Source organism: Nomascus leucogenys, chromosome 11, assembly GCF_006542625.1.
Source record: "Nomascus leucogenys isolate Asia chromosome 11, Asia_NLE_v1, whole genome shotgun sequence".
Taxonomy (NCBI): domain Eukaryota; kingdom Metazoa; phylum Chordata; class Mammalia; order Primates; family Hylobatidae; genus Nomascus; species Nomascus leucogenys.
Window position 1 is genome coordinate 118828777 of NC_044391.1, and position 24388 is coordinate 118853164.

The 24388-nt window shown below is 42.5% G+C and overlaps 1 protein-coding gene and 1 non-coding gene across 5 annotated transcripts in view; one reads left to right on the top strand and one right to left on the bottom strand.

Annotated features, from left to right (window-relative positions):
- Positions 1–24388, bottom strand: part of IQCG (IQ motif containing G) — a 65479-nt gene that overhangs the window by 5285 nt on the left and 35806 nt on the right. For 3 of the 4 annotated variants that reach the window (XM_030823061.1, XM_030823062.1, XM_030823063.1), the window contains 3 exons: positions 6831–6962; positions 5010–5111; positions 3094–3281 (listed from right to left, as the gene is read on the bottom strand). In XM_030823061.1, the coding sequence (XP_030678921.1) occupies positions 3147–3281; positions 5010–5111; positions 6831–6962 (369 nt within the window). In that variant the 3' untranslated portion in view covers positions 3094–3146. Of the gene's footprint in view, positions 1–3093; positions 3282–5009; positions 5112–6830; positions 6963–24388 lie in introns of those variants that run through there. The other variant, XM_030823064.1, reaches the window with a different exon arrangement.
- On the top strand, positions 8715–8821 carry LOC115837485. Its single transcript, XR_004032517.1, has one exon. It is a non-coding gene; the product is annotated as a U6 spliceosomal RNA (small nuclear RNA).

Here is a 24388-nt window from a genome sequence, read left to right on the forward strand (position 1 = left end):
CGGAGACTGAGAGCCCCTCAGCAGAGCCCTTCCCATCACTGACAGTGTCGGGGACTGAGAGCCCCCTGAGCAGAGCCCTTGCCACCTACAGAGATTTTCTGTCAGCAATTTCCCAGTATTTCAGACCCATAATCTGTGTTTAGCACTCCAGTGTTCTCTTCTAATAGCCAGGTCTGGAAATGACCCATAGAAAGAGGGGCCTTTGTATTCTGCTAGAACACAGAGCATAGTAATAGATCACTTTTCTGAAGAGCTTTTTAAAATACAGCTAATCAAGGAGTTTGTGATTTCTCTTACTTTCTACAGCTCAGCAGTGACTAATGATGTGTGACTATGCTAATGAGTTTGATGAATTCGTAAAATCTAAGTGCTTAAATGATTATAGAAATGAAAACATGGATATTTAGAAGCCTTTCTATATACACAGTGCAGTGAGATGGTTTACAGCAAATTTCATTTCTGAAAATGTAAACGTAATTAGTGAAAGATTTTGTAAAACATTGTCCTATATTTGTATGTCTGTAAATATATTGCATAAGTTCTAAGTATAAATATGTCAATATCATGTATGTTATTTTAAATTGCCTGTATGCCACTTTATACGTTGACATTCAAATAAAAGCCAACACTTCAGTGGCATGTAATAAAAGCTGACTGGAGAGTGTTCAAACCTGAGGTGTGGTTCCCTTGGCAAAGGTGAATCAAGGAAAGGGCATCTCATTTCCAGAGGAAATGTCAGTGGAAATGGGGGCTTCGGGACAGGCTGTTGAGATCAAATTCATTTTCTTAAGGAAGTACAGATATCAAGACTGAGCTTTATTAGGAGTTAGATAGAAGGCTTAATTCACGAAATGTATGTGACACATTAGGACAACTTTGCTCTTGGAAACCTTTAGCATCCCAAGGCATTGTTTTGACTCATCAAGGCAAGCATGATCTGGTGGGCGCATTTTTTTTCTAGGAGAAGAGGGAGAGTGACAGCTTTCCTGTTTGCCAGGCACAAGTTAGATATTTTCACACACCTGATTTCTTTTCATCTTAACACTCCATAAAGTGGGGATTGGTGGCCCTAGTGTTTCACTTGTCAAAAATATCTCCAAACTAGCCTTCCAGAGAACCTGTGTCCCCATATTTACAGTTTGTAAAGTTGTATATCCTAACATCCTATTTCTAGCTTGTATTTATAATTTGTATCCCTGTTTCCTAGAAAAGTTGCTGAAGCAGCTTATAATTGGATATGTATTCCATGCCATTTTCACCTGAATAAAAACACCAAAGTGACGATAAATCTAAAAGGCAGGCAGGAACCAACAGTTACTAAAACTTTGCTGTGTATATATTATGCTGGACAGCTAATAACATTGTATTGTAATTCCTACTGAATACTTTTGCTCCTAAGAGTTTTTTCACTACAGACCAATTGGGTAAAATCAGAATCAGACATTACAGGAAATACTGAAGTTTTAATGCATCACTGTAGCTAAGCCATTGAACTCCTTTGTTCTGCTGAGAAAGAGCAAGAAGAATGGATCTTCACAGGACTACCAGAAACTTCTTCCCAGCAAGGTATGAGGAAGCCCTAAGTCAATGGTATAATCCTAAATCAGGGTTTGAAAACCCACCTAACAGGCACAGTGAAATTAACAGGCAGAGTGAAATTTACAGCGAGTGAAATCAGGCTTCCCTGGGAAAGTCTCAATAGGAAACAACCTGTAGATGAGTCATCTTTGATGGTACCAGCTGTTTCTTAACTCTCTCCAAGTCCTTCCCACCTCCAGAATACCAGCGGAAAACACAGAAGAGAACTAACTTGGTCACTTCTTCTTCTTCTTTTTTTTTTTTTATAATTTTTATAACTTTTTATTTATTTTTTTTATTATTATACTTTAGGTTTTAGGGTACATGTGCACAATGTGCAGGGTTGTTACATATGTATCCATGTGCCATGTTGTTTTGCTGCACCCATTAACTCGTCATTTAGCATTACGTGTATCTCCTAATGCTGTCCCTCCCCCCTCCCCCCACCCCACAACAGTCCCCGGAGTGTGATGTTCCCCTTCCTGTGTCCGTGAGTTCTCATTGTTCAACTCCCACCTATGAGTGAGAACATGCGGTGTTTGGTTTTTTGTCCTTGCAATAGTTTACTGAGAATGATGTTTTCCAGTTTCATCCATGTCCCTACAAAGGACATGAACTCATCCTTTTTTATGGCTGAATAGTATCCCATGGTGTATATGTGCCACATTTTCTTAATCCAGTCTATCGTTGTTGGACATTTGGGTTGGTTCCAACTCTTTGCTATTGTGAATAGTGCCGCAATAAACATATGTGTGCATGTGTCTTTATAGCAGCATGATTTATAGTCCTTTGGGTATATACCCAGTAATGGGATGGCTGGGTCAAATGGTATTTCTAGTTCTAGATCCCTGAGGAATTGCCACACTGACTTCCACAATGGTTGAACTAGTTTACAGTCCCACCAACAGTGTAAAAGTGTTCCTATTTCTCCACATCCTCTCCAGCACCTGTTGTTTCCGGGAAAGGATTCCCTATTTAATAAATGGTGCTGGGAAAACTGGCTAGCCATATGTAGAAAGCTGAAACTGGATCCCTTCCTTACACCTTATACAAAGATTAATTCAAGATGGATTAAAGACTTAAATGTTAGACCTAAAACCATTAAAATCCTACAAGAAAACCTAGGCAATACCATTCAGGACACAGGCATGGGCAAGGACTTCATGTCTAAAACACCAAAAGCAATGGCAACAAAAGCCAAAATTGACAAATGGGATCTAATTAAACTAAAGAGCTTCTGCACAGCAAAAGAAACTACCATCAGAGTGAACAGGCAACCTACAGAATGCGAGAAAATTTTTGCAACCTACTCATCTGACAAAGGGCTAATATCCAGAATCTACAATGAACTCAAACAAATTTACAAGAAAAAAACAAACAACGCCATCAAAAAGTGGGCGAAGGACATAAACAGACACTTCTCAAAAGAAGACATTTATGCAGCCAAAAAACACATGAAAAAATGCTCATCATCACTGGCCATCAGAGAAATGCAAATCAAAACCACAGTGAGATACCATCTCACACCAGTTAGAATGGCCATCATTAAAAAGTCAGGAAACAACAGGTCACTTCTTCTTGCCTCTCCTCTTATCCTTGCCTTTACCTTTGCCTTTTGAATCCTTGCTATCAACTTTGTCTTTAGGCATCTTGAAACCACCAATTTCTCTCCGTATCATAGTGCCTCGCCACCAGGCCTGGAGCTGGAAGAGAAAAGGGGAGTGAGTACGACGTCTACTATGCCTGACAAGCTGCATTCTTTCCACATAAAGGGACTGTTGAATGAAGTAACTTCTGTCTGACAAACAGTCTCTCCAGGACATGGAAGTAGCCAGGCACATAATCACTACAGCGATGCTCTCCTGTCGTGCAGGACCCGGAGCTTAAGCCATGGACTCAAGAGTGAGGTTCTCAAGTAAAAATAAAGAAAAGGAATCTGATTTGGCCTATTTTTTCTTCACCCTTAGAAATCTGACTTCCTTATACTGCTTTCCTTGAAGAAAGTCCAGGTTCCCCGTACTTAACAGCTATTTGAACCAAAAAGAATGTTAGTTACCTGGGCCAAGGGCAAAAGCACTCGGCCAAAAATGCACAGATACTGCCAGGTGCGGTGGTTCATGCCTGTAGTCCCAGCACTTTGGGAGGCTGAGGTGGGCAGATCACTTTGCGCTCAAGGGTTGGAGACCAGCCTGGGCAACATGGCAAGACCCTGTCTCTACAAAAATACAAAAAAGAAAAAAGCCAGGCCTGGTGGCTTGTGCCTATAGTCCCAGCTGTTTGGGAGGCTGAGGCGGGAGGATCTCTTGAGCCCGGGAAGCAGAGGTTGCAGTGAGCAGAGATTGTACCACTGCACTCCAGCCTGAGTGACAAAGTGAGATGCTGTCACCAAAAAAAAAAAAAAAAAAAAAAAAGCACAGATAAGTCTAGATGACTTTTATAGGCTTGCTTGTGCATTTCGTATCTTCAGTGATTGCTTAAAAGATCAGTTGTCCTGGTACTTTTAAAAAAGATTTAGTTAGCTTTCTTGAATATCTTAGTTTTTAGATAACAGTTGTTCTCAATACAGTCTCCACTGCTTTAAAGTCAGACTAAACCCTAAAGACTGGAAGCAAATCCACTAGTGAAAAGAAAGCAAACGTGCTCTTCAGCTCGTTCTTAACATGTTTGTTGTAAATTCAGGAATACTGACAAGTTTTATGGGGAAACACCATTGAAACTTGATAAATACTTGCTACTTACACATCTGACTCCTTATGGGAAGCTCAACTTTGGGTCTGGATACCTGGTCCAGAATGTGATATAAAACTTAACTATTTTAGTTCACCCCTAATATACAACCCAAACTACAGTGTACCCACTAGGGTCTCGACCTTCAGAGAGAAGGGTTAGCCTCCAGACAGGTTCCGTTCAGCTTGAAGTTTTTGCTTGCAAGTATTTCATGTGATCTGTGACCTGCCAGTTTCATCATCACTGAGACACGCAAGTTCACATAAAACTAAAATATCTCTATTTTTGTCTAACTTGCTGCTTATCCTTCCCACCTAAGCAGCTTGTATCAGAACCCAGCAGATAGTCTGCGCTGATGTATAAGCAGGATTTTAAGAAGTAAGAGGATATTAAAAAGAATCATTCTGTCAGGAGCTGGTTTTGGTTAGACATAGTAATCTTATATTTCATCTCTGGGCCTAGGTTTTGCTTCCGCTGCTAACCACCTCTTTTTCCCCAGATGAAGAGCTGGGGGCACGTCCTTTTCTACGTTAACCATCTCCCTGCACCATGGACTGTGTTGGCAAAGTACAATAACAAAAGTCCATGCTTCTCAGATCTGCAGTCCTTGGTATACTGAGATGCGTCTGATAATGAATGAGAAATGCTTTTGTGTTCCTCAGTGTTAGGCCAGCTGTGGTGAGATACTGATTATGGTTCTTTACCTTTATAACGCTCTTTAATTCCAAGAGATCCTGTTCTACCTTCTTCTTGCTCCTCTCCTTTTCTATACGATCTTCAATGATGACCTGTTCATACTCTCTTATCTGCAAAGATAGACATTCATCATTTATTACAGTACTCTCTTGGCTAAGCTGTAGCCCAGCCAGCCCTGCACTTTTAGTATAAAATTTCAAAATAAAACATGCTCAATCTAAAGATAAACCAAAGAAAAAAATGTAATAGACTCCTAGATTGTAAATATTCACATATTAACTTTATAATTGTTCCCAGAACTTTTTCAGTTTTAATAATTCAAATTTAAGTTCTATCTTTTATAAAAAATGAAATATGAATTAATGTGTGATCAATGACCTCAAAATAATATGGATTGTTTTTTAAACTTTGGGAGAATGTACATACACAAATAGTCAGCTGTCTTTTTTGTTTGTTTGTTTGTTTGTTTGTTTGTTTTGAGACAGAGTCTCACTCTGTCTGTCACCCAGGCTGGAGTGCAGTGGCGCAGTCTTGACTCACTGCAACCTCCACCTCCTGGGTTCAAGTGATTCTTGTGCCTCAGCCTCCTGAATAGCTGGAATTACAGCCGTGTGCCACCATGCATGGCTAATTTTTGTATTTTTAGTAGAGATAGGGTTTTGCCATGTTACCCAGGCTGGTCTCAAACTCCTGATCTCTAGTGATCTGCTCGCCTTGGCCTCCCAAAGTGCTGGGATTACAGGCGTCAGCCACCATGCCCAGCAGTAGCTGACTTTTGAAAGAAATGTAGGAAGTTCTGCACTTATTCCATAATGAAACCATAATCACAAGCTTGTTAGAAATCATCACTGACTGTCTCCAGAGGTCATAAACTAAGAATAATCACAGTATCTGTCTCAAGGGGCTGCGCGGGTAGCACCTTGGACAGAGTAGGCACTACATAAGTTAGCCATTGCAGCTGTCCCCATCAGCAGCAGCAGCGTCTAAAAAGAATCCTGGTGGTTTATAAGCGCACCTCTACTTTTGACCCCAAGTAGCAATACCCAGCCACTGTGGCTTATTTGCCACTCCCTCCTCAGTGAGCATCCTGATTCCTTCCACTCCGTCCTCAGTGAGTTCCCTAATTCCTTCCACTCCGTCCTCAGTGAGTTCCCTGATTCCTTCCACTCCCTCCTCAGTGAGCATCCTGATTCCTTCCACTCCGTCCTCAGTGAGTTCCCTAATTCCTTCCACTCCCTCCTCAGTGAGCATCCTCATTCCTTCCACTCCGTCCTCAGTGAGTTCCCTGATTCCTTCCACTCCCTCCTCAGTGAGCATCCTGATTCCTTCCACTCCGTCCTCAGTGAGTTCCCTGATTCCTTCCACTCCGTCCTCAGTGAGTTCCCTGATTCCTTCCACTCCCTCCTCAGTGAGCATCCTGATTCCTTCCACTCCGTCCTCAGTGAGTTCCCTGATTCCTTCCACTCCGTCCTCAGTGAGTTCCCTGATTCCTTCCACTCCGTCCTCAGTGAGTTCCCTGATTCCTTCCACTCCGTCCTCAGTGAGTTCCCTGATTCCTTCCACTCCGTCCTCAGTGAGTTCCCTGATTCCTTCCACTCCGTCCTCAGTGAGTTCCCTGATTCCTTCCACTCCGTCCTCAGTGAGTTCCCTGATTCCTTCCACTCCGTCCTCAGTGAGTTCCCTGATTCCTTCCACTCCGTCCTCAGTGAGTTCCCTGATTCCTTCCACTCCGTCCTCAGTGAGTTCCCTGATTCCTTCCACTCCGTCCTCAGTGAGTTCCCTGATTCCTTCCACTCCGTCCTCAGTGAGTTCCCTGATTCCTTCCTTACCGTCTTTGCCAGGTCTTGAAGGTGTGCTAAGTCACTGGCCTTTGCGGCTTTGAGAGCATTTAGTTCATTCTGTTTCATTTCTGTGTCCATATCATATTTCTCCATCCAGAACTCTAGCCTCTCCTCAAGTTTCTATTTGGAAAGAACATGAAAACATGGCATTCATCAGACACAAAACACTGTATACTGTATGATTCCACTTATACAAGTTTCAAGAATAAGCAAAACTTTCTATAGTGAGAGAAGTCAGAAACAGTAGTTACTTACCTGGGTGGAGAGTTGGATTTCTGATTGGGAATGGGGGTGAGGGAGACTTTGGGATGCTGTAAATGTTCTCTGTATCTTTATCCAGGTGATGGTCACATGAATGTGTATACATAACTGTTCATCAAACTATACGCTAAGTACTTACACATTTTACCTGTATGTTAGTGAATTTAAAAATAGGGGGCCAGGTGCGGTGGCTCATGCCTGTAATCCCAGCACTTTGGGAGGCTGAGGTGGGCGGATCACCTGCGATCAGGAGTTTGAGACCAGTCTGACCAATGTGGAGAAGCCCCGTCTCTACTAAAAATACAAAATTAGCCGGGCATGGTGGCGCATGCCTGTAAGCCCAGCTACTCGAGAGGCTGAGGCAGGAGAATCACTTGAACCCAGGAGGTGGAGGTTGCAGTAAGCCCAGATCGCGCCATTGCACTCCAGCCTGGGTAATAAGAACGAAACTCCATCTCAAAAAAAAAAAAAAAAAAAAAAAAATAGGGGGAGGAGGGTAATCTAAATGTCTGGATAAGGGAAGTTGCAATGAAGAGGAAACAAAAGGTATGTAGAAAAGTCTGAAGGATAAGGAATAGCATCGGATATCTCTTTGATTGACAGCACTAAATCCTAGTCAAGAAGGATACAGTGTCTTCAAAATTCTAAAAGAAAATGAATGTAGGGCCGGGCGCAGTGGCTCACATCTGGAATCCCAGCACTTTGGGAGGCCGAGGTGGGCAGATCACAGGGTCAGGAGATCGAGACCATCCTGGCTAACACGGTGAAACCCTGCCTCTACTAAAAATACAAAAAAAAAAAAAAAAAAAAAAGCCAGGCATGGTAGTGGGCACCTGTAATCCCAGCTACTTGGGAGGCTGAGGCAGGAGAATCGCTTGAACCTGGGAGACAGAGGTTGCAGTGAGCCAAGATCATGCCACAGCCCTCCAGCCTGGGTGACAGAGCGAGACTCTGTCTCAAAAAAAAAAAGAAAGAAAAGAAAATGAATGTGAATCAAAGATTCTACACATAGCTAACCCAGCATTCAAATGTAAAGGAAAGAAAGACTATACTCAATCTTTCTGAGAGAGTTAGTCAAGGATGTACTACTGTAACAAAATAAAATGAAAGAGATATATTAAGAAATGGAAGAGAACCAGTAAAACGTATTTAAGCTATGTGATACTTTTTAATCATAAATCATAATTCAGAATTAAAATCCCAAAGTAGGCAGGATAGTCTAGTTGAAAGAGCACAACTCTGGCACTGAAAGAAAGTTTACTTAAATTCTCTAAGCTTCTGGTTCCCTCATATATAAAATTCGATACCTAGCCAATAATACAGTATTACTATTACAGTCATAGTACAAACCTCAGAGGGTCGTTGTGATGCTGAAATAAGACAATCCTTGTAAAGTACACCCACAATGTGCATATATACATAATGTCTGCATATATATTATCACTATATATATTTACATATAAAATGAATGATTTCAACATGGGATGAGAGAGAGAAGAGGTAAGTGAAGTCTTTTTGCCTTAATAAAGGCAAAAGAAGGTATAAACATTGACTAACTCTCTACAGAGAAATTTTAAAAGTATAAAAATGTATGTTAAAATTTTAAGAGTTGTGCTTACTTCAGTAACATATATACCAAAATTGGAACAATACAGAGATGATTAGCATAGCTCCTGTGCAAGAGTGACACACACATTTGTGAAGCATTCCATATTTGTGTACTTTCTAGAAACAAAAAATTTAAAGGTTACTCCTAAAAGAACAGAAATGTGTAACTTTCAGACTCAGGGATGATGCACCTCAAGAGTGACACATTGAGAGGTTCCTTAGGTGGCACATAGCATAGAATTTTTTAAAAACATGGCTAGAGTCAAGCATTGTGATTACACTGAGCAGGGTGGCTTGTGCCTGTAATCCCAGTGGTTTGGAAGGCAGAGGAGGGAGGGCTGCTTGAGGCCAGGAGTTTGAGGCCACCCTCAGCAACATCGTGAGACCCCATCTCTAGAAAAATGTTTTTAATTAGCCAGGTGTGGTGGTGCCTGTGGTCCCAGCTACTCAGGGCCGAGGCAGGGTGATTACTTCAGCCCAGGATTTGAGGGTGCAGTGAGCTATGATTACGCCACTGCACTCCAGCCTGGGCAATGGAATGAGACCCAGTCTCTTAAAAAAAAAAAAATCTGATTATGTTAGAACAACATGTCAGTTTGGTGCTATCACATCTCTTACATCTTCTCTTTCTTACTCTTGTTAACACTTAAAACAAAAACAAAAACAAAAAAAACAAAGAGGGAACAGGCTCCAGACAGGCAAAAAGTTCTGGCTATGAGGTAATAACATCATTTGGTATTTTTTGCAATTCTATTTACATTATTTTATTTATTTATTTACTTTGAGATAAGGTCTGGATCTGTCACCCAGGCTGGAGGACAATGGCACAATCTTAGTTCACTGCAACCTCCACCTCCAGGGCTCAAGCCATCCTCCCATCTCAGCCTTCTCAGCAGCTGGGACTACAGGTGTGCAACACCATGTCCAGCTACTTTCTTGTATTTTTTGGTAGTGATGGGGTCTCATTATGTTGCCTGGGCTGATCTCAAACTCCCAAGCGATCCACCCACTTCAGCCTCCCAAATTGCTGGGATTACAAGCGTGAAGCACCATACCCAGCCTATTTATACTAATTTCTATTTATGGAAGGTGATACTGGTTTTTCCTTTTATAGTACTGATATAAAAATCTTAATTTAAATTGAATTATCTGTTTAGGTGAGTAATTAGGTAGAAAATATTGACCGGGTGCCATGGCTCACACTATAATCCCAGCCAGCACTTTGGGAGGCCGAGCAGGTGGATTACTTGAGTCCGGGAGTTTGAGATCAGCCTTGGCAACATGGCAAAACCCCATTGCTACAAAAAACAGGAAAATTAGCCAGGCACAGTAGCATGCATTTGTAGTTCCAGCTACTTGGGAGGCTGAGGCAAGAGGATCACTTGAGCCCAGGATGCGGAGGTTGCAGTGAACCGAGATTGCGCCATTGCACTCCAGCCTGGGCAACAGAACAAGACCCTGTCTCAAAAAAAAGAAGATATTAAGTAATTACTGCAACTGGGATGCATTGTAGGAAAAAAAATGAAAAGTTAAAAAAAAAAAAAAGGCTGGGTGCAGTGGCTCACACCTGTAATGCCAGCACTTTGGTAGGCCAAGGTGGGCAGATCACCTGAGATTGGGAGTTTGAGACCAGCCTGACCAACATGGAGAAACCCCGTCTCTACTGAAAATACAAAAAATTAGCCGGGCGCAGCAGCACATGCCTGTAATCCCAGCTACTTTGGAGGCTGAGGCAGGAGAAATGCTTGAACCCAGGAGGCGGAGGTTGTGGTGAGCCAAGATCGCACCATTGCACTCCAGCCTGGGCAACAAGAACGAAACTCCGTCAAAAAAAAAATTAATAAGTAACAGGTGGTATACAGATATTACAAAACTATGAGAATGGCATGCAAATAACTAGAGTTTGGCAAAAAATTGAACAATAAAAATTCTATCAATCCAAGAAAAGAAGGAAACAAAATAAAGTAGAAAAATTAATTACAAATGAAAAATCACAATAAAAGTAAGCTGGGGTAAATCCTTTTGTCTTAGTCCATTCCAGCTGCTATAACAGAATGCCAGAGACTGGGCGGCTCATAAACAAATTGATTTGTCACAGTTCTGGAGGCTGGGAAGTCCCAAACGAAGGCCCTGGCAAATCCCGTGTCTGGTGTGGGCCTGCTCCCTAGACTGCCATCTCTGTGCTGTAACTTCACTTGGCGGAATGGGCAAGGGATTTCTCTGGGGTCTCTTTTTTAAGGGCACTAATCTTATTCATTAGAGTTTCACCTTCTATCACCCTGGGAATTTGGATTTCAACATATGGATTTGGGGAACATAAAAATTGAGCCCACTGTACTACCCTATAAAAGAAAAGCTTCTTTCCCCTTCAAAAAAAATCCAGCTATGAACTACTTAGAGAACTACATGCCCTTGACATGTGGGGATTATTACAATTCAAGGTGAGATTTGGGTGGGGACACAGAACCAAACCATATCAGATGGTGTTTTTGTAAAGATCAATAAAATGGTCAAACCTTTAACAAGTTGCAGTAAGAAAAAAGGAAAGAAGACACATCTTTTTAAAAAGTTAATGAAAAAGATTTCATTACTACAGAAATGAAGGACTTTTTAAAATTGTAAAAAGAAAAAAACGATACAGCATAGCTTTATGCTAATAAATTTGAAATCAGTGTTTAGATGAAATGGATTATTTTCTAGGAAGACATAAGTTACAAAAAAGACTCAAAAAGAGATAAAACAACCAGAGTAAAAGAAAAGCAGGTTTGACAATTAATATCTGGCAAAATATAAATCAATTGAGTCAAATATAATTAAGTGAGACAAGGGATATTTTATACCAATAAAAGACAAATTCTAGATATTACAATTATGAACCGCTATATTCTTTTTTGGTTCTGTTTATTTATATTTGCCTCAGGCCCAAGATAGCTGCTGATGGAACTTTTATATTATAACAACATATTTTAGAATATAAAGCAAACATTAGTAGAAATAATTTCTGTACAAGACATTAACAGATCCACAATCATCTTAGGAAACTATCACACGTCTCTGAAATTAATAGGTCAGATAAGCCAAAATAAGTAACAAAATGAAAAAATCTGACAGCTAGACTAATAGACATTTATAAAATGTTGTCTGTAACAGAGATTGCACACTATTTCAAGTACCCATGGAATATTTATATAGTCTGACCATAACCATAAATCCGAATAAGAGCTTGACAAATTCCAGCAAGCATAAATCTTTTTTTTTTTGAGACAGAATCTCGCTGTCACCCAGGCTGGAGTGCAGTGGCCCAATCTCCACTCACTGCAAGCTCCACCTCCTGCGTTCATGCCATTCTCCTGCCTCAGCCTCCCGAGTAGCTGGGACTACAGGCACCCGCCACCACACCCAGCTAATTTTTTTTTTTTGTATTTTTAGTAGAGACGAGGTTTCACCATATTAGCCAGGATGGTCTCGATCTCCTGACCTCGTGATCCACCTGCCTCGGCCTCCCAAAATGCTGGGATTACAGGCGTGAGCCACCGTGCCCGGCCAAGCATAAATCTTACACTTCACATTCTGAGACCACAGTGCAAGACAGTAAGAATAGAACCTCCAGTGACAGGGCTGTTGTGAGGAATAGGAAGCCTACGCTCTTCCCTCACCTCCTCCAAGCACCCAGACATTTAAGAAACGCCCTTTTAAATAATTCTTGAGTTACAAAGGAAATAACAAATTATAAACTAAAAATCATTTGGAAAGGAATGACAATGTAAGCATTATATATAAGATCCTGTAAATTACAGCCAAATAGTACTCAGAAAATATATTGGTTTACATGCATTTACTAGAAAATAAAAAAGTAGAAAATAAATGAATTGAACATTTAGGAAACTAGACAGATTAGCAACATAAACTCTAAGAAAGTGCAAGAAAATTACTCAAAACAAAAACCAGTGTGGTAGAGAAAAAGCAGATTTGCTCAAGAAAAGCAAAAGATGGTGTATTAGTCTGTTCTCATACTGCTGATAAAGGCATACCGGAGACTGGGTAATTTATAAAGGAAAGAGCTTTAACTGACTCACGGTTCAGCATGGCTGGAGAGGCCTCAGGAAACTTGTAATCATGGCAGGAGAGAGAACGAGTGCGGAGCGAAGGAGGAAGCCCCTTATAAAACTGTCAGATCTTGTGAGAACTCACTCACTATCAGGAGAACAGCATGGGGGGAAAACACCCCATGATTCAATCATCTCCACCTGGTCTCGCCCTTGGCCTGTGGGGATTATTACAATTCAAGGTGAGATTTGGGTGGGGACACAGAACCAAACCGTATCAGATGGTGTTTTTGAAAAGATCAATAAAATGGGCAAACCTTTAACAAGTTTCAGTAAGAAAAAAGGAAAGAAGACACATCTTTTTAAAAAGTTAATGAAAAAGATTTCATTACTACAGAAATAAAGGACTTTTTAAAATTGTAAAAAAAACTATAGAGCATAGCTTTATGCTAATAAATTTGAAATCAGTGTTTAGATGAAACAGATTATTTTCTAGGGAGACATAAGTTACAAAAAAGACTCATAAAGAGATAAAAGATCAATAATCTTTTTTTTACAGTTGAAAAGGTAGCCAAATAGCTCCAATTAAATATAACCAGACAAAATTGTTTATGATTGAATTTTATCAAGCTTCAAGGAATAGATAATGTTTTCACTGAAGAAGGCATTAGCTAAAAAATAAAATCATAATAATAATCTGGTTTGTTTTATTTGTGTTTTTATGTTTCAGAGCATAAAAAGATGGAAAGCTTCTAATTCATGCTGCCAAGCATAACTCTGACAGCAATACAACAAAGCAGCACCAAAAAATACACCTACAGGTTAATCTCACTTGTGGAATATATAAACACAAAAGTCTAGGCTGGCTGTGGGCAGGTACCTAGAATCCCAGCTCCTTGGAGGCTGAGGTGGGAGGATTGCTTGAGCCCAGGAGTTCAAGACCAGCCTGGGCAACACAGTGAAACCCCCTGTCTCAAAGAAAAATTTTAAAAATTTAAAAGTCCATGGTATTGATCTTGTGTTTACCCAAGAATGCCACAAGACAACACAAAATAAGGGAGAGAGAAGATATCAAAAGGAAAAACAGAAAAATGAAAATCATTAGAAAGAAAATGCAGCAGAGGCTGTGCGGAGTGAGGTGGCTGAATAGATGCAGCAGAGGCTGTGCGGAGTGAGGTGGCCGAACAGATGCAGCAGAGGCCGTGCAGAGTGAGACGGCGAAATAGAAGCCTCCACTGATAGTTCCCCCCGCCACCCAGAAACACTAAATTTGACAACTATCTGTACAAAAAAGCACCTTCATAAGAACCAAAAATCAGGCAAGCAATTGCGGTACCTGGTTTTAATTTCATATTGCTGAAAGAGGCACTGAAGAGGGTAGGAAAGACGGCTTTGAATTGCTGACGACACTCTCCATCCCCTGGCAGCAGCCACACGGCACAGGGTAGGAATCTGAGCAGCTGTGGGAGGGAGGGCACGGCGCCTGTGACTGTGCATTGAACCCGGTGCTGCCGTCACAGTGGAAAGCAAAACCGGGTTGAACTCGGGTGATGCCCACCCATTGGGGGAGCATTGAGACCAGCCCCAGCCAGAGGAGAACCGCCCAGCCCAGCGGTGGGACCCGAGTCCAGGCAAGCCTCGCCATCTCGGGCTGTGCCGCTCTGGGGTCGTAAATACACCTGAAAGGCGGTCTAGGCCAGGAGGACTACAACCCTCTACAACTCTTATGCAAGCCCTGGTCCTGGTGCCTGTGGACTTGGGGGACTTGGACCTAGTGAGACACCAGCCAGGGTGGTTAAGGGAGTGCTTGTGTCACCCATCCCCTAACCTCAGGCAGTGCAGCCTCTAAAAGAGACTTCCCCTTCTTCTGTTTGAGGAGAGGGAAGAGTACAAGAGGACTTTGTCTTGCATCTTGGATACCAGCTCAGCCACAGCAGAATAGAGCACTCGGCAGAGGACACCAGCTCAGCCACAGCAGAATAGGGCTCTGGGCAGAGGACACCAGCTCAGCCACAGAAGAATAGGGCACTGGACAGAGGATACCAGCTCAGCCACAGCAGAATAGGGCTCTGGGCAGAGTCATGAGGCCCCCACTCCAGGCCTTAGCTCCTGGGTGGCCTTTCTAGACACACCTTGGGCCAGAAGGGAACCCGCTGCCTTGTAGGGCAGGACCCCGTCCTGGCAGGATTCATCATCTACTGATGAAAGAGCCCCCAGGCCCTGAATAACCAGCAGGGGTCCGCAGGGATACACCATGGGCCTTGGGTGAGACTCTGATATGTGCTGGCTTTGAAGACATGGTAGCGGCTATGGTGAGAGACTCCTGCTTGAGAAAAGCAGAGGAAAAAGTAAAAGGGGACTCTTACACCTTAGGTACCACCTCAACTACAGTGGGGTAGAGTACCAAGAGGCTCTTGGAGTCCCCAGTTCAGGCCTCGACTCTTTTTTTTTGAGATGGAGCCTCACTCTGTTACCCAGGCTGGAGTGCAGTGGCACGATCTTGGCTCACTGCAACCTCCACCTCTGGGGTTCAAGTGATTCTCCTGCCTCAGCCTCCAAGTAGCTGGCATTACAGGCACCTGCCACCATGCCCGGCTAATGTCTGTATTTTTAGTAGAGACCGGGTTTCACCATGTTAGCCAGGTTGGTCTCAAATTCGCGACCTCAGGCGATCCACCACCACCCCTCAGCCTCCCAAAGTGCTGGGATTATAGGCGTGAGCCACCGTCCCCGGCCCAAGGCCTTGACTCTTGGATGGCATTTCTGGTCCTGTTCTGGGCAAGAAAGTAGCCCACTCCCCTGAAGAGGAAGTCCCAGGCCTGGCAGCGTTCAGCACAGACTGACTGAGGAGTCCTTGGGCCTTAGGTGAACATGAGCAGTAGCCTGGCAGCACTCTCCATGGGCCTGTGGTACTAGTGGTCATGAGCAGTGGCTCCTCCGCATGTGGAAAGCAGATGGAAGAGTAGGAAGGGCTTTGTCTTGTGGCTTGAAGGCCAGCTTAGCTGCAGGAGTTTAGAGCACAGGGTAGACTTCTAAGGTTTTTGACTCTAGCCCTTGGCTCCCAGACAGCGTCTCTGGACCCGCCCAGGGCCTGGGGGGACTCGCCACTCTGATGGGAAGGATACAAGCCTGGCTGATTTCACCACCTGCTGATTGTAGAGTCCTAGGGCCTTGAGTGAACATAGGCGGCAGCCAGGTAGTGGTTACAGCAGGCCTTGGGTGAGACCAGGTGCTGTGCTGGCTTCAGGTCTGACCTAGCACAGTCCCAGTGGTGGTGGTCACCAGGGGGCTTGTGTCACCCCATTCTCAGCTCAGGTAGCTCAGCAAAGAGTTAGAGACTGTGGGAGAAAGTAATGAAAAAGAAGAAGAGTCTCTCTCTGGCAATCCAGAAAATTCTTCTGGATCTTATCTAAGACCACCAAGGTGATACCTCTACATGTCTGCATGAACCACAGAATTATGGGCTTGGAGTGTTCCCTAATGAGGTACGGCTTAGATCACAACACTCAAGTCCCTTCATATGCCTAGAAAGCCTTTGCAAGAAGGATGAGTACAAATAAACCCAGACTGCAAGGACTAAAATAAATACGTAACTCTTCAATGCCCATATACTGACAAACATCCAGAAGCGTCAAGATCATCCAGGAAAACATGACCTCACCAAACAAATGAAATAAAGCACCAGGGACTAATCGTGGAGAAACAAAGATATGCAACGTTTCAGACAGAGAATTCAAAATAGCCATTTTGAGGAAACTCAAAGAAATTCAAGATAACACAGAGAAAGAATTCAGAAATCTATCAGATAAATTTAACAGAGATTGAAATAATTAAAAAGAAGCAGCAACTCTTGAGTTGAAAAATGCAATTGACATACTGAAGAAGGCATCAGAGTCTCAAGAGCAGAAGTGATCAAGCAGAAGAAGGAATTCGTGAGCTTGAAGACAGGCTATTTGAAAATACACAAGAAAGACAAAAGAAAAAAGGATAAAAGAAATGGAAAGCTATTCCATGTTCATGGATTGGAAGAATCAATATTGTTAAAATGTACATTACTACCCAAAGCAATCCACAGATTCAATGCACTCCCTATCAAAATACCAATGACATTCTTCACAGCAATAGAAAAACAATCCTAAAATTTATATGGAACCACAAAAGACCCAGAATAGCCAAAGCTATCCTGAGTAAAAGTAAACTGGAAGAATCACATTACCTGATTTCAAATTATACTATAGAGCTATAGTAACCAAAACAGCATGGCACTGGAATAAAAACAGACACATAGACCAATGAAACAGAATAGAGAACCCAGAAGCAAATCAATAAGTCTACACTGAATTCATTTTTGACAAAGGTACCAAGAACAAACATTGGGGAAAGGATAGTCCTTTCAATGAATGGTGCTGGGAAAACTGGATATCCATATGTAGAAGAATGAAACTAGACAGCTATCTCTCATCATTTACAAAAAATCAAAATTGGTTAAAGAGTTAAACTTAAGACCTCAAACTATGAAACTACTAAAAGAAAACACTGGGGAAACTCTCCAGGACATGGGACTGGGCAAAGATTTCTTGAGTAATACCCCACAAGCACGGGCAACCAAAGCAGAAATGAACAAATGGATCATATCAAGTTAAAAAGCTTCTGCACAGGCCAGGTGTGGTGGCTCACGCCTGTAATCCCAGGACTATGGGAGGCTGAGGCAGGTGGATCACCTGAGGCCAGGACTTCAAGGCCAGAGGTGAAACCCCACCTCTACTAAAAATACAAAAATTAGCCAGGCATGGCAGTGCACTCCTGTAGTCCCAGCTACTTGGGAGGCTGAGGCACGAGAATCCCTTGAACCCAGGAGGCAGAGGCCGCAGTGAGCAGAGATTGTGCCACTACACTCCAGCTTCGGTGACAGAGCAAAACTCTGTCTCAATAAATAAATAAATAAATAAATAAATAAATAAATAAAATACAAAAGGCTTCGGCATAGCAAACAAAACAATTAACAAAGTGAAAAGACAACCCACAGAACTGGAGAAAATATTTACAAACCACCTATATGACAAGGGTTTAATAAACAGAATATATAAAGAGCTCAAACAAGTCTATAGGAAAAAATCTAATAATGTGAAAAATGGGCCAAAAGGGCCGAGTGTAGTCGCTCACACCTATAATCCCAGCACTTTGGGAGGCCTAGGCTGGAGGAGTGCTTGAGCTCGGAGTTCAAGGCCAGCCTGGGCAACATAGTGAGATCTCGTCTCTCTCTCTCTCTCTCTCTGTGTGTGTGTATATATATATATATTTTAAAAGGGCCAAAGATCTGAATAGGCATTTCTGAAAAGAAGACACACAAACACCAAACAGACATATAGAAAGGTGCTCAGCATCACAGATCATCAGAGAAATGCAAATCAAAACTACGAGACATCATCTCACCCCAGTTAAAATGGTGTATATCTAAAAGACAGGCAATAACGAATGCTAGCAAGGATGTGGAGAAAAAGGAATCCTTGTACGGTGTTGGCTGGTGGAAATGTAAATTAGCACAACCACTATGGAGAACAGTTTGGAGGATCTTCAAAAAACTAAAAATAGAGCTACCATATGATCCAGCAATTCCACTGCTAGGTATATACCCAAAAGAAAAGAAATTAGATGTTGAAGAGATGTCTGCACTCCTATGTTTATTGCAGCACTGTTCACAATAGCCAAGATTTGGAAGCAATGTAAGTGTCTACCAACAGATGAATGGATAAAGAAAAGGTGGGGCCAGGCGTGGTGGCTCATGCCTGTAATCCCAGCACTTTGGGAGGCTGAGGCGGATCACCGGAGGTCAGAAGTTTGAGACCAGCCTGGCCAATATGGAGAAACCCCATCTTTACTAAAATACAAAAATCAGCTGGGCATGGTGGTGCACACCTGTAGTCCCAGCTACTCGGGAGGCTGAGGCAGGAGAATTGCTTGAACCTGGGAGGCAGAGATTGCAGTGAGCCGAGATCATGGGCAACAGAGCAAGACTCCCTCTCAAAAAGCAATAAATAAATAAATAAATTTAAAAAGGTGGGACATATAAACAATGGCATACTATTCAGCCCAGAATGAGATTGTGTCATTTGCAACAATATAGATGGAACTGAGGTCATTATGTTAAGTGAAATAAACCAGGCACGGAAAGACAAACTTCACATGTTCTTCTTTGTGAGAGCTAAAAATTAAAACAACTGAACTCATGGAGATCGAGAGTAGAAGGGTGGTTACCAGAAGCTGGGAAGGTAGTGGGGGATGGGGAGGGTGTGGGGATGGTTAATGCGTACAAAAGAGTAGAAAGAATGAATAAGACCCAGCATTTGGTAGCAAAACAGGGCGACCATAGTCAATAATTTAATTGTAAATTTAAAGAGAACACGACGAGTGTAATGAGATCATTTGTAGCACAAAGGATAAAGGCTCAAGGTGATGGATACCCCATTTCCCCTGTTGTGACTCCCATGCATAGCATGCCTGTATCAAAGTACATCATGCACTCCATAAGTATATACACCTACTATGTGCCCACAAAAATTAAAAATTAAAAAAAGAAAAGAGTTTAAAATAGAAACAATTTTAAGTCTATAAATCAGTTTTTTAGCAGTCTATTAAAGGAATAACAGGCTGGGTGTGATGGCTCACACCTGTAATCCCAGCACTTCGGGAGGCTGAGGTGGTTGGATCACCTGAGGTCAGGAGTTTGAGACCAGCCTGACCAACATAAGAAACCCTGTCTCCACTAAAAAAATACAAAATTACCCAGGCGTGGTGGCAGGCGCCTGTAATCCCAGCTACTCGGGAAGCTGAGGCAGGAGAATCGCTTGAACTCGGGAGGTGGAGGTTGCGGTGAGCTGAGATGGTGCCACTGCACTCCAGCCTGGGCAACAAGAACAACTCCATCTCAGAAATAAAACAAAAAAGGAATAACACATTATGATCGGGTAAGGTTTATCCCAAGAATTTGAAGATGACTCAACATCAGCAAGTCTATTAATGTATTTCCCCTTATTAACATATTAAAGAAGAGAAAACAATATCATCTCAATTAATGAAAAAAATCCATCTCAAAATTGAGTACTCATCCTGATGAGAAGAAAAACTTTTAACAAGAACAAAAAGATACTTCCTGAAGTTGATAAAGCTTGTCTACCAGAAGCCTACAGAGTAAACCTCACAGTTGATGATTAAAAAAAAAAAAAAACTCATTTGTGCCAGTTACCAATTTATTGCCTGTCAGCTCCAAATTCCCCTCTCTTTGCTTTGTGAAAGTGGATGCTTGCTGTGAACGTTTTTCTTGTCAACCGATAAAACGCTAAGCTGTGTCAGTAGAGGGCGCTGGAGGCACACGACAGGAGGGCGTCTGATTCCCGTCACCAGAGTGCCGCTGCCAGCGGTATGTGGATGGGACACCCGGCGGCACTTGTGCACCTACACATTTTACTGAGACCACACAGGAGGATTCCTGCTGGCCAAACACGTTATGACCTAGTAGGGTTTATCCCAGGAATTTAAAGATGACTCAAATCAGCAACTCTCTCAATGTATTCTACTTTATTAACACATTAAAGGAGAAAAAATATCTCAATGGACAAAAAAACTTTTTTTCTTTCTTTCTTTTTTTTTCTCCCCTAATTGAGTACGCATCCAGATTAGGAAAACAAAACGAAACAACAACAAAAAAAACTTTTAGTAAGGTCCATAGTTTCCTGCTTGCCAGCCTTATCCTGCCAGCTGTGAGCCAGCTCTGGCCCAAGGCAACCCAGCAAACATCGCCGCCATCCAGTGGGCCACAGCCACACCCTCTCCAGTGAGGCCTGAATCTTACCCACTGCCATCCAGTGGGCCACAGCCACACCCTCTCCAGTGAGGCCTGAATCTTACCCACTGCCATCCAGTGGGCCACAGCCACACCCTCTCCAGTGAGGCCTGAATCTTACCCACTGCCATCCAGTGGGCCACAGCCACACCCTCTCCAGTGAGGCCTGAATCTTACCCACTGCCATCCAGTGGGCCACAGCCATACCCTCTCCAGTGAGGCCTGAATCTTACCCACTGCCATCCAGTGGGCCACAGCCATACCCTCTCCAGTGAGGCCTGAATCTTACCCACTGCCATCCAGTGGGCCACAGCCATACCCTCTCCAATGAGGCCTGAATCTTACCCTGGGGAAGGATCCTTCCCCTCCTGCCCCCAAGTATGTCTAGTCCAATAACAGCTTCAGTAACTGAGGAAACGACGACAGAGATGGTCTACGGAACAAGTGGGCTCACGGTCAGACTAGTTAAGGCTCCATCTGTCACCTAACCACCAAAATCTCCCATTTTGACTAGTGGCCACGGTGTCACTTTGGGTCCCCGTGCATGAACATCAATTCAGAGCCAATGCTTCAGTCATCTCAGAAGGCCTGGGTAGTTTGCTTTCCCTGGTGCATAGTCACTCTGTAAATAGCACAGGTCTTCTGAGTAGGGCCTAGAGGGAGACTTACAGGAGGTACCTGCAGCAGGGCTGCAGAGTTCATCCTTGGGGGGACATCCCCCCACACCCTCACACCCCAGTTCATAAAGGGGCCCTGGGGCTGTGAACTGACTCAATCCTAAGAGCTAGGGGAGCGGCCGTGACTCTCTGCTGTGGTGATTCAAATCAGGTTTCTGGCTACCAGACCCAGAATTTTTTCTGTTATACTTGAGTAGGCAGCCCATCAATTTTGTTCCTAGAGATACCATCATTCACTAGCCATTGCTAAGAATTCCTGTGGCCAAAGGCATTCTGATTACCACTACATCTCTGCCGCCCTTTGTGGTGAATGTGCCCACCTTATCTTTGACAATTCAGTGCTCCCAATTATCCGGAGGCACTTCAGGATCCCATCACCCCACTGATACCAGGAAGCTCATCTCAATGACAACATCCTTAGGGTCACACCTGCCTACATAGGAAAGCAAGCACAGAGCTTTTAGAGAGGCGGATGCTCCCCTCACTATTCTATTTCTCAATGTCTTAGTATAGAAGTGTCTTCTGGGCCTTCTCATGGTTATGGATGGGTGCTTGGTGGTAGATGTGTAAGTCACACATGATAAATCCACTGTGACATTCCTGTCTCCCTACATCTTTGGATTCTCTCCCTCAAATCATAGCAGGGAAGCTCTGGCATCTCCACCTCATCAAATGTAGGCAACTGTTGAGTCACCTCCTGCTGCGCAAGCTAACCCATGAAATCTAGACTTTCTGGTAAGTGCATCTGTATCAATGAATTAACCAAATGGAGTGTTATAGCCTACCCTGTTGGATCTAACACTCTCAGCATCAATTCGACATGTTTCCCAGGTTTCTTCCAATATTTATTAGCAAAATCTTACCATTCTTTTGGTGTGTAAGTGATTTCCTTCTGAGTTAGTTATCTGAGTTATACGTCCCCCTGTAACAAGCTAATTTGACCCTAGTTATGGATCCAGTGACAACAGGGGTGACTGTCTCAGGTCTGAAGAAGGAGCATCCCTTTCCAAGGCATCTTGCCAGATGAAGTTATCACAGGATTTTCAGGCAAAGGAAGTGTGGTGTCCTCAGACACAGGAGGGCCGGCTACTTCCACTGCCAAGGGAGCTTTAAAGTGATTTGTCAGTTTCATCCGAATCCGAGCAGGTGTTCCCATTCCAAGTTTCAGGGTCCTGTTCTTTCCCTGTGAATGCTCTAACTTGCATATCAGAAACTTGGCGTGACAATGACAAATTCATGTGTAATCCTGACTAAAACACCAGAACAGTGGTGTTGTATTAACAACCAATAATAGAAAAAGGATGCCCCATTATCACTACTACAACCAACAAGTACACTGGACTTTCTAGCTATACAACAAGCCATGAAATGAAAACAGACATATAAATAATAAAAAGGAAAATATAAAATTGTTATTATTTGCATGCAGTAAGATTTTCCACCTAGGAAATCCAAATGAATCAACTGAAAAACCATTAGAGGGTTTAAGGAATCCACAGCAATACACAAAATAAATAGCCTTTCCATATACCATACGCTTAGAGACAGAACCAAGAAGATTTCGCAGTGTTATCACAGAAAAACCTGGAAACAACCTAAATCTACTGACAGAATGGTTCACTAAATTTCAGTATATTCTGACTATGAGATATATTCTATCAGCTGTATTGCTACAGAAAACATTAAAAACAAAGTAAATGTAAAAAGAAAACAACAGGCTCTGGAACACTGTATATAGTATGATCCAATTTACATAAAAAACAAACACTAGGCCGGGCGCGGTGGCTCACGGCTGTCATCCCAGCACTTTGGGAGGCTGAGGAGGGCAGATCACTTGAGGTCAGGAGTTCAAGACCAGCCTGACCAACATGGTGAAACCCCGTCTCTACCAAAAATACAAAAATTAGCCAGGCGTGGTGGCAGGCGCATGTAATCCCAGCTACTCAGGAGGCTGAGGCAGGAGAATCGCTTGAACCCAGGAGGCAGAGGTTGCAGTGAGCCAAGATCACGCCACTGCCCTCCAGCCTGGGCAGTAAAGCACTGCATCTCAACAAAAAACAAAAAACAACAAAAAAAGAAAGACTCCAGGTAGACTTAGACATAATTCTAACCTTAGATATATTATAGACCAAGCTTGGTTACTAGTATTGAAAATGCTCTTAAAACCACTGCATCATATATATTTCACACAAGAAGAAATAAATTGAGTAAACATGGAAAAATGTTATGTTCACCTCAATAAGCAAAAATAAAAAATAAAACAACTTATTAAATTAGCAGACTTTGAAAACTATTGAAAATGGCTACTAATATTGAAGAGACCTTGAAATTACTGCCTGCAACACTGCTAGCGGCAGCACAGATTCGAGAGTATGAGCAATGTTTATTAAAAGTCACAAAATACCAGTCTCTGAAACAATAATCTCATGACTGAGACTGACTTTTAGTAAATAGTTGCCATGAAGAAAAACAGTTTTTTGGGCAAAGCTTTAATGAGTGCATTATTTATAATAACAAACTTTGGAAATAACCTAAATATAAAAAAAAGTGTAACAAACTATGGCACAACCATTCAATGGAACATTAAACAATGATTTTCAATTATTTTATAAAGAAACTGTAATAACATAAAAAATGAAAAGCAATGAGTGATTTTAAAAATCTTCACTCAACTGGGAATGTTATTTTTATAATGTAAAAAATTAGTAATCTTTTTTTTGAAGCAGAGTCTCACTCTGTCGCCCATGATGGAGTGATCTTGGCTCACTGCAACCTCTGCCTCCCGGGTTCAAGCGATTCTACTGCCTCAGCCTCTCAAGTAGCTGGGATTACAGGCACCCACTACCATGCCTGGCTAATTTTTGTATTTTTAGTAGAGACGGGGTTTCTCCATGTTGGCCAGGCTGGTCTCGAACTCCTGACCTCAGGTGATCTGCTGGCCTCGGCCTCCCAAAGTGCTGGGATTACAGGCGTGAGCCACCGCGTCTGGCCTTTATATATTTTTCTTTTTTATTTGTTGGCCACTATACTATTGGGAAAAAGTTTTAAATATAGTCATAATTTTAAAATAATTAATTTAAAAATTATGGGTTTTTTTTCTTTTTTTGAGATGGG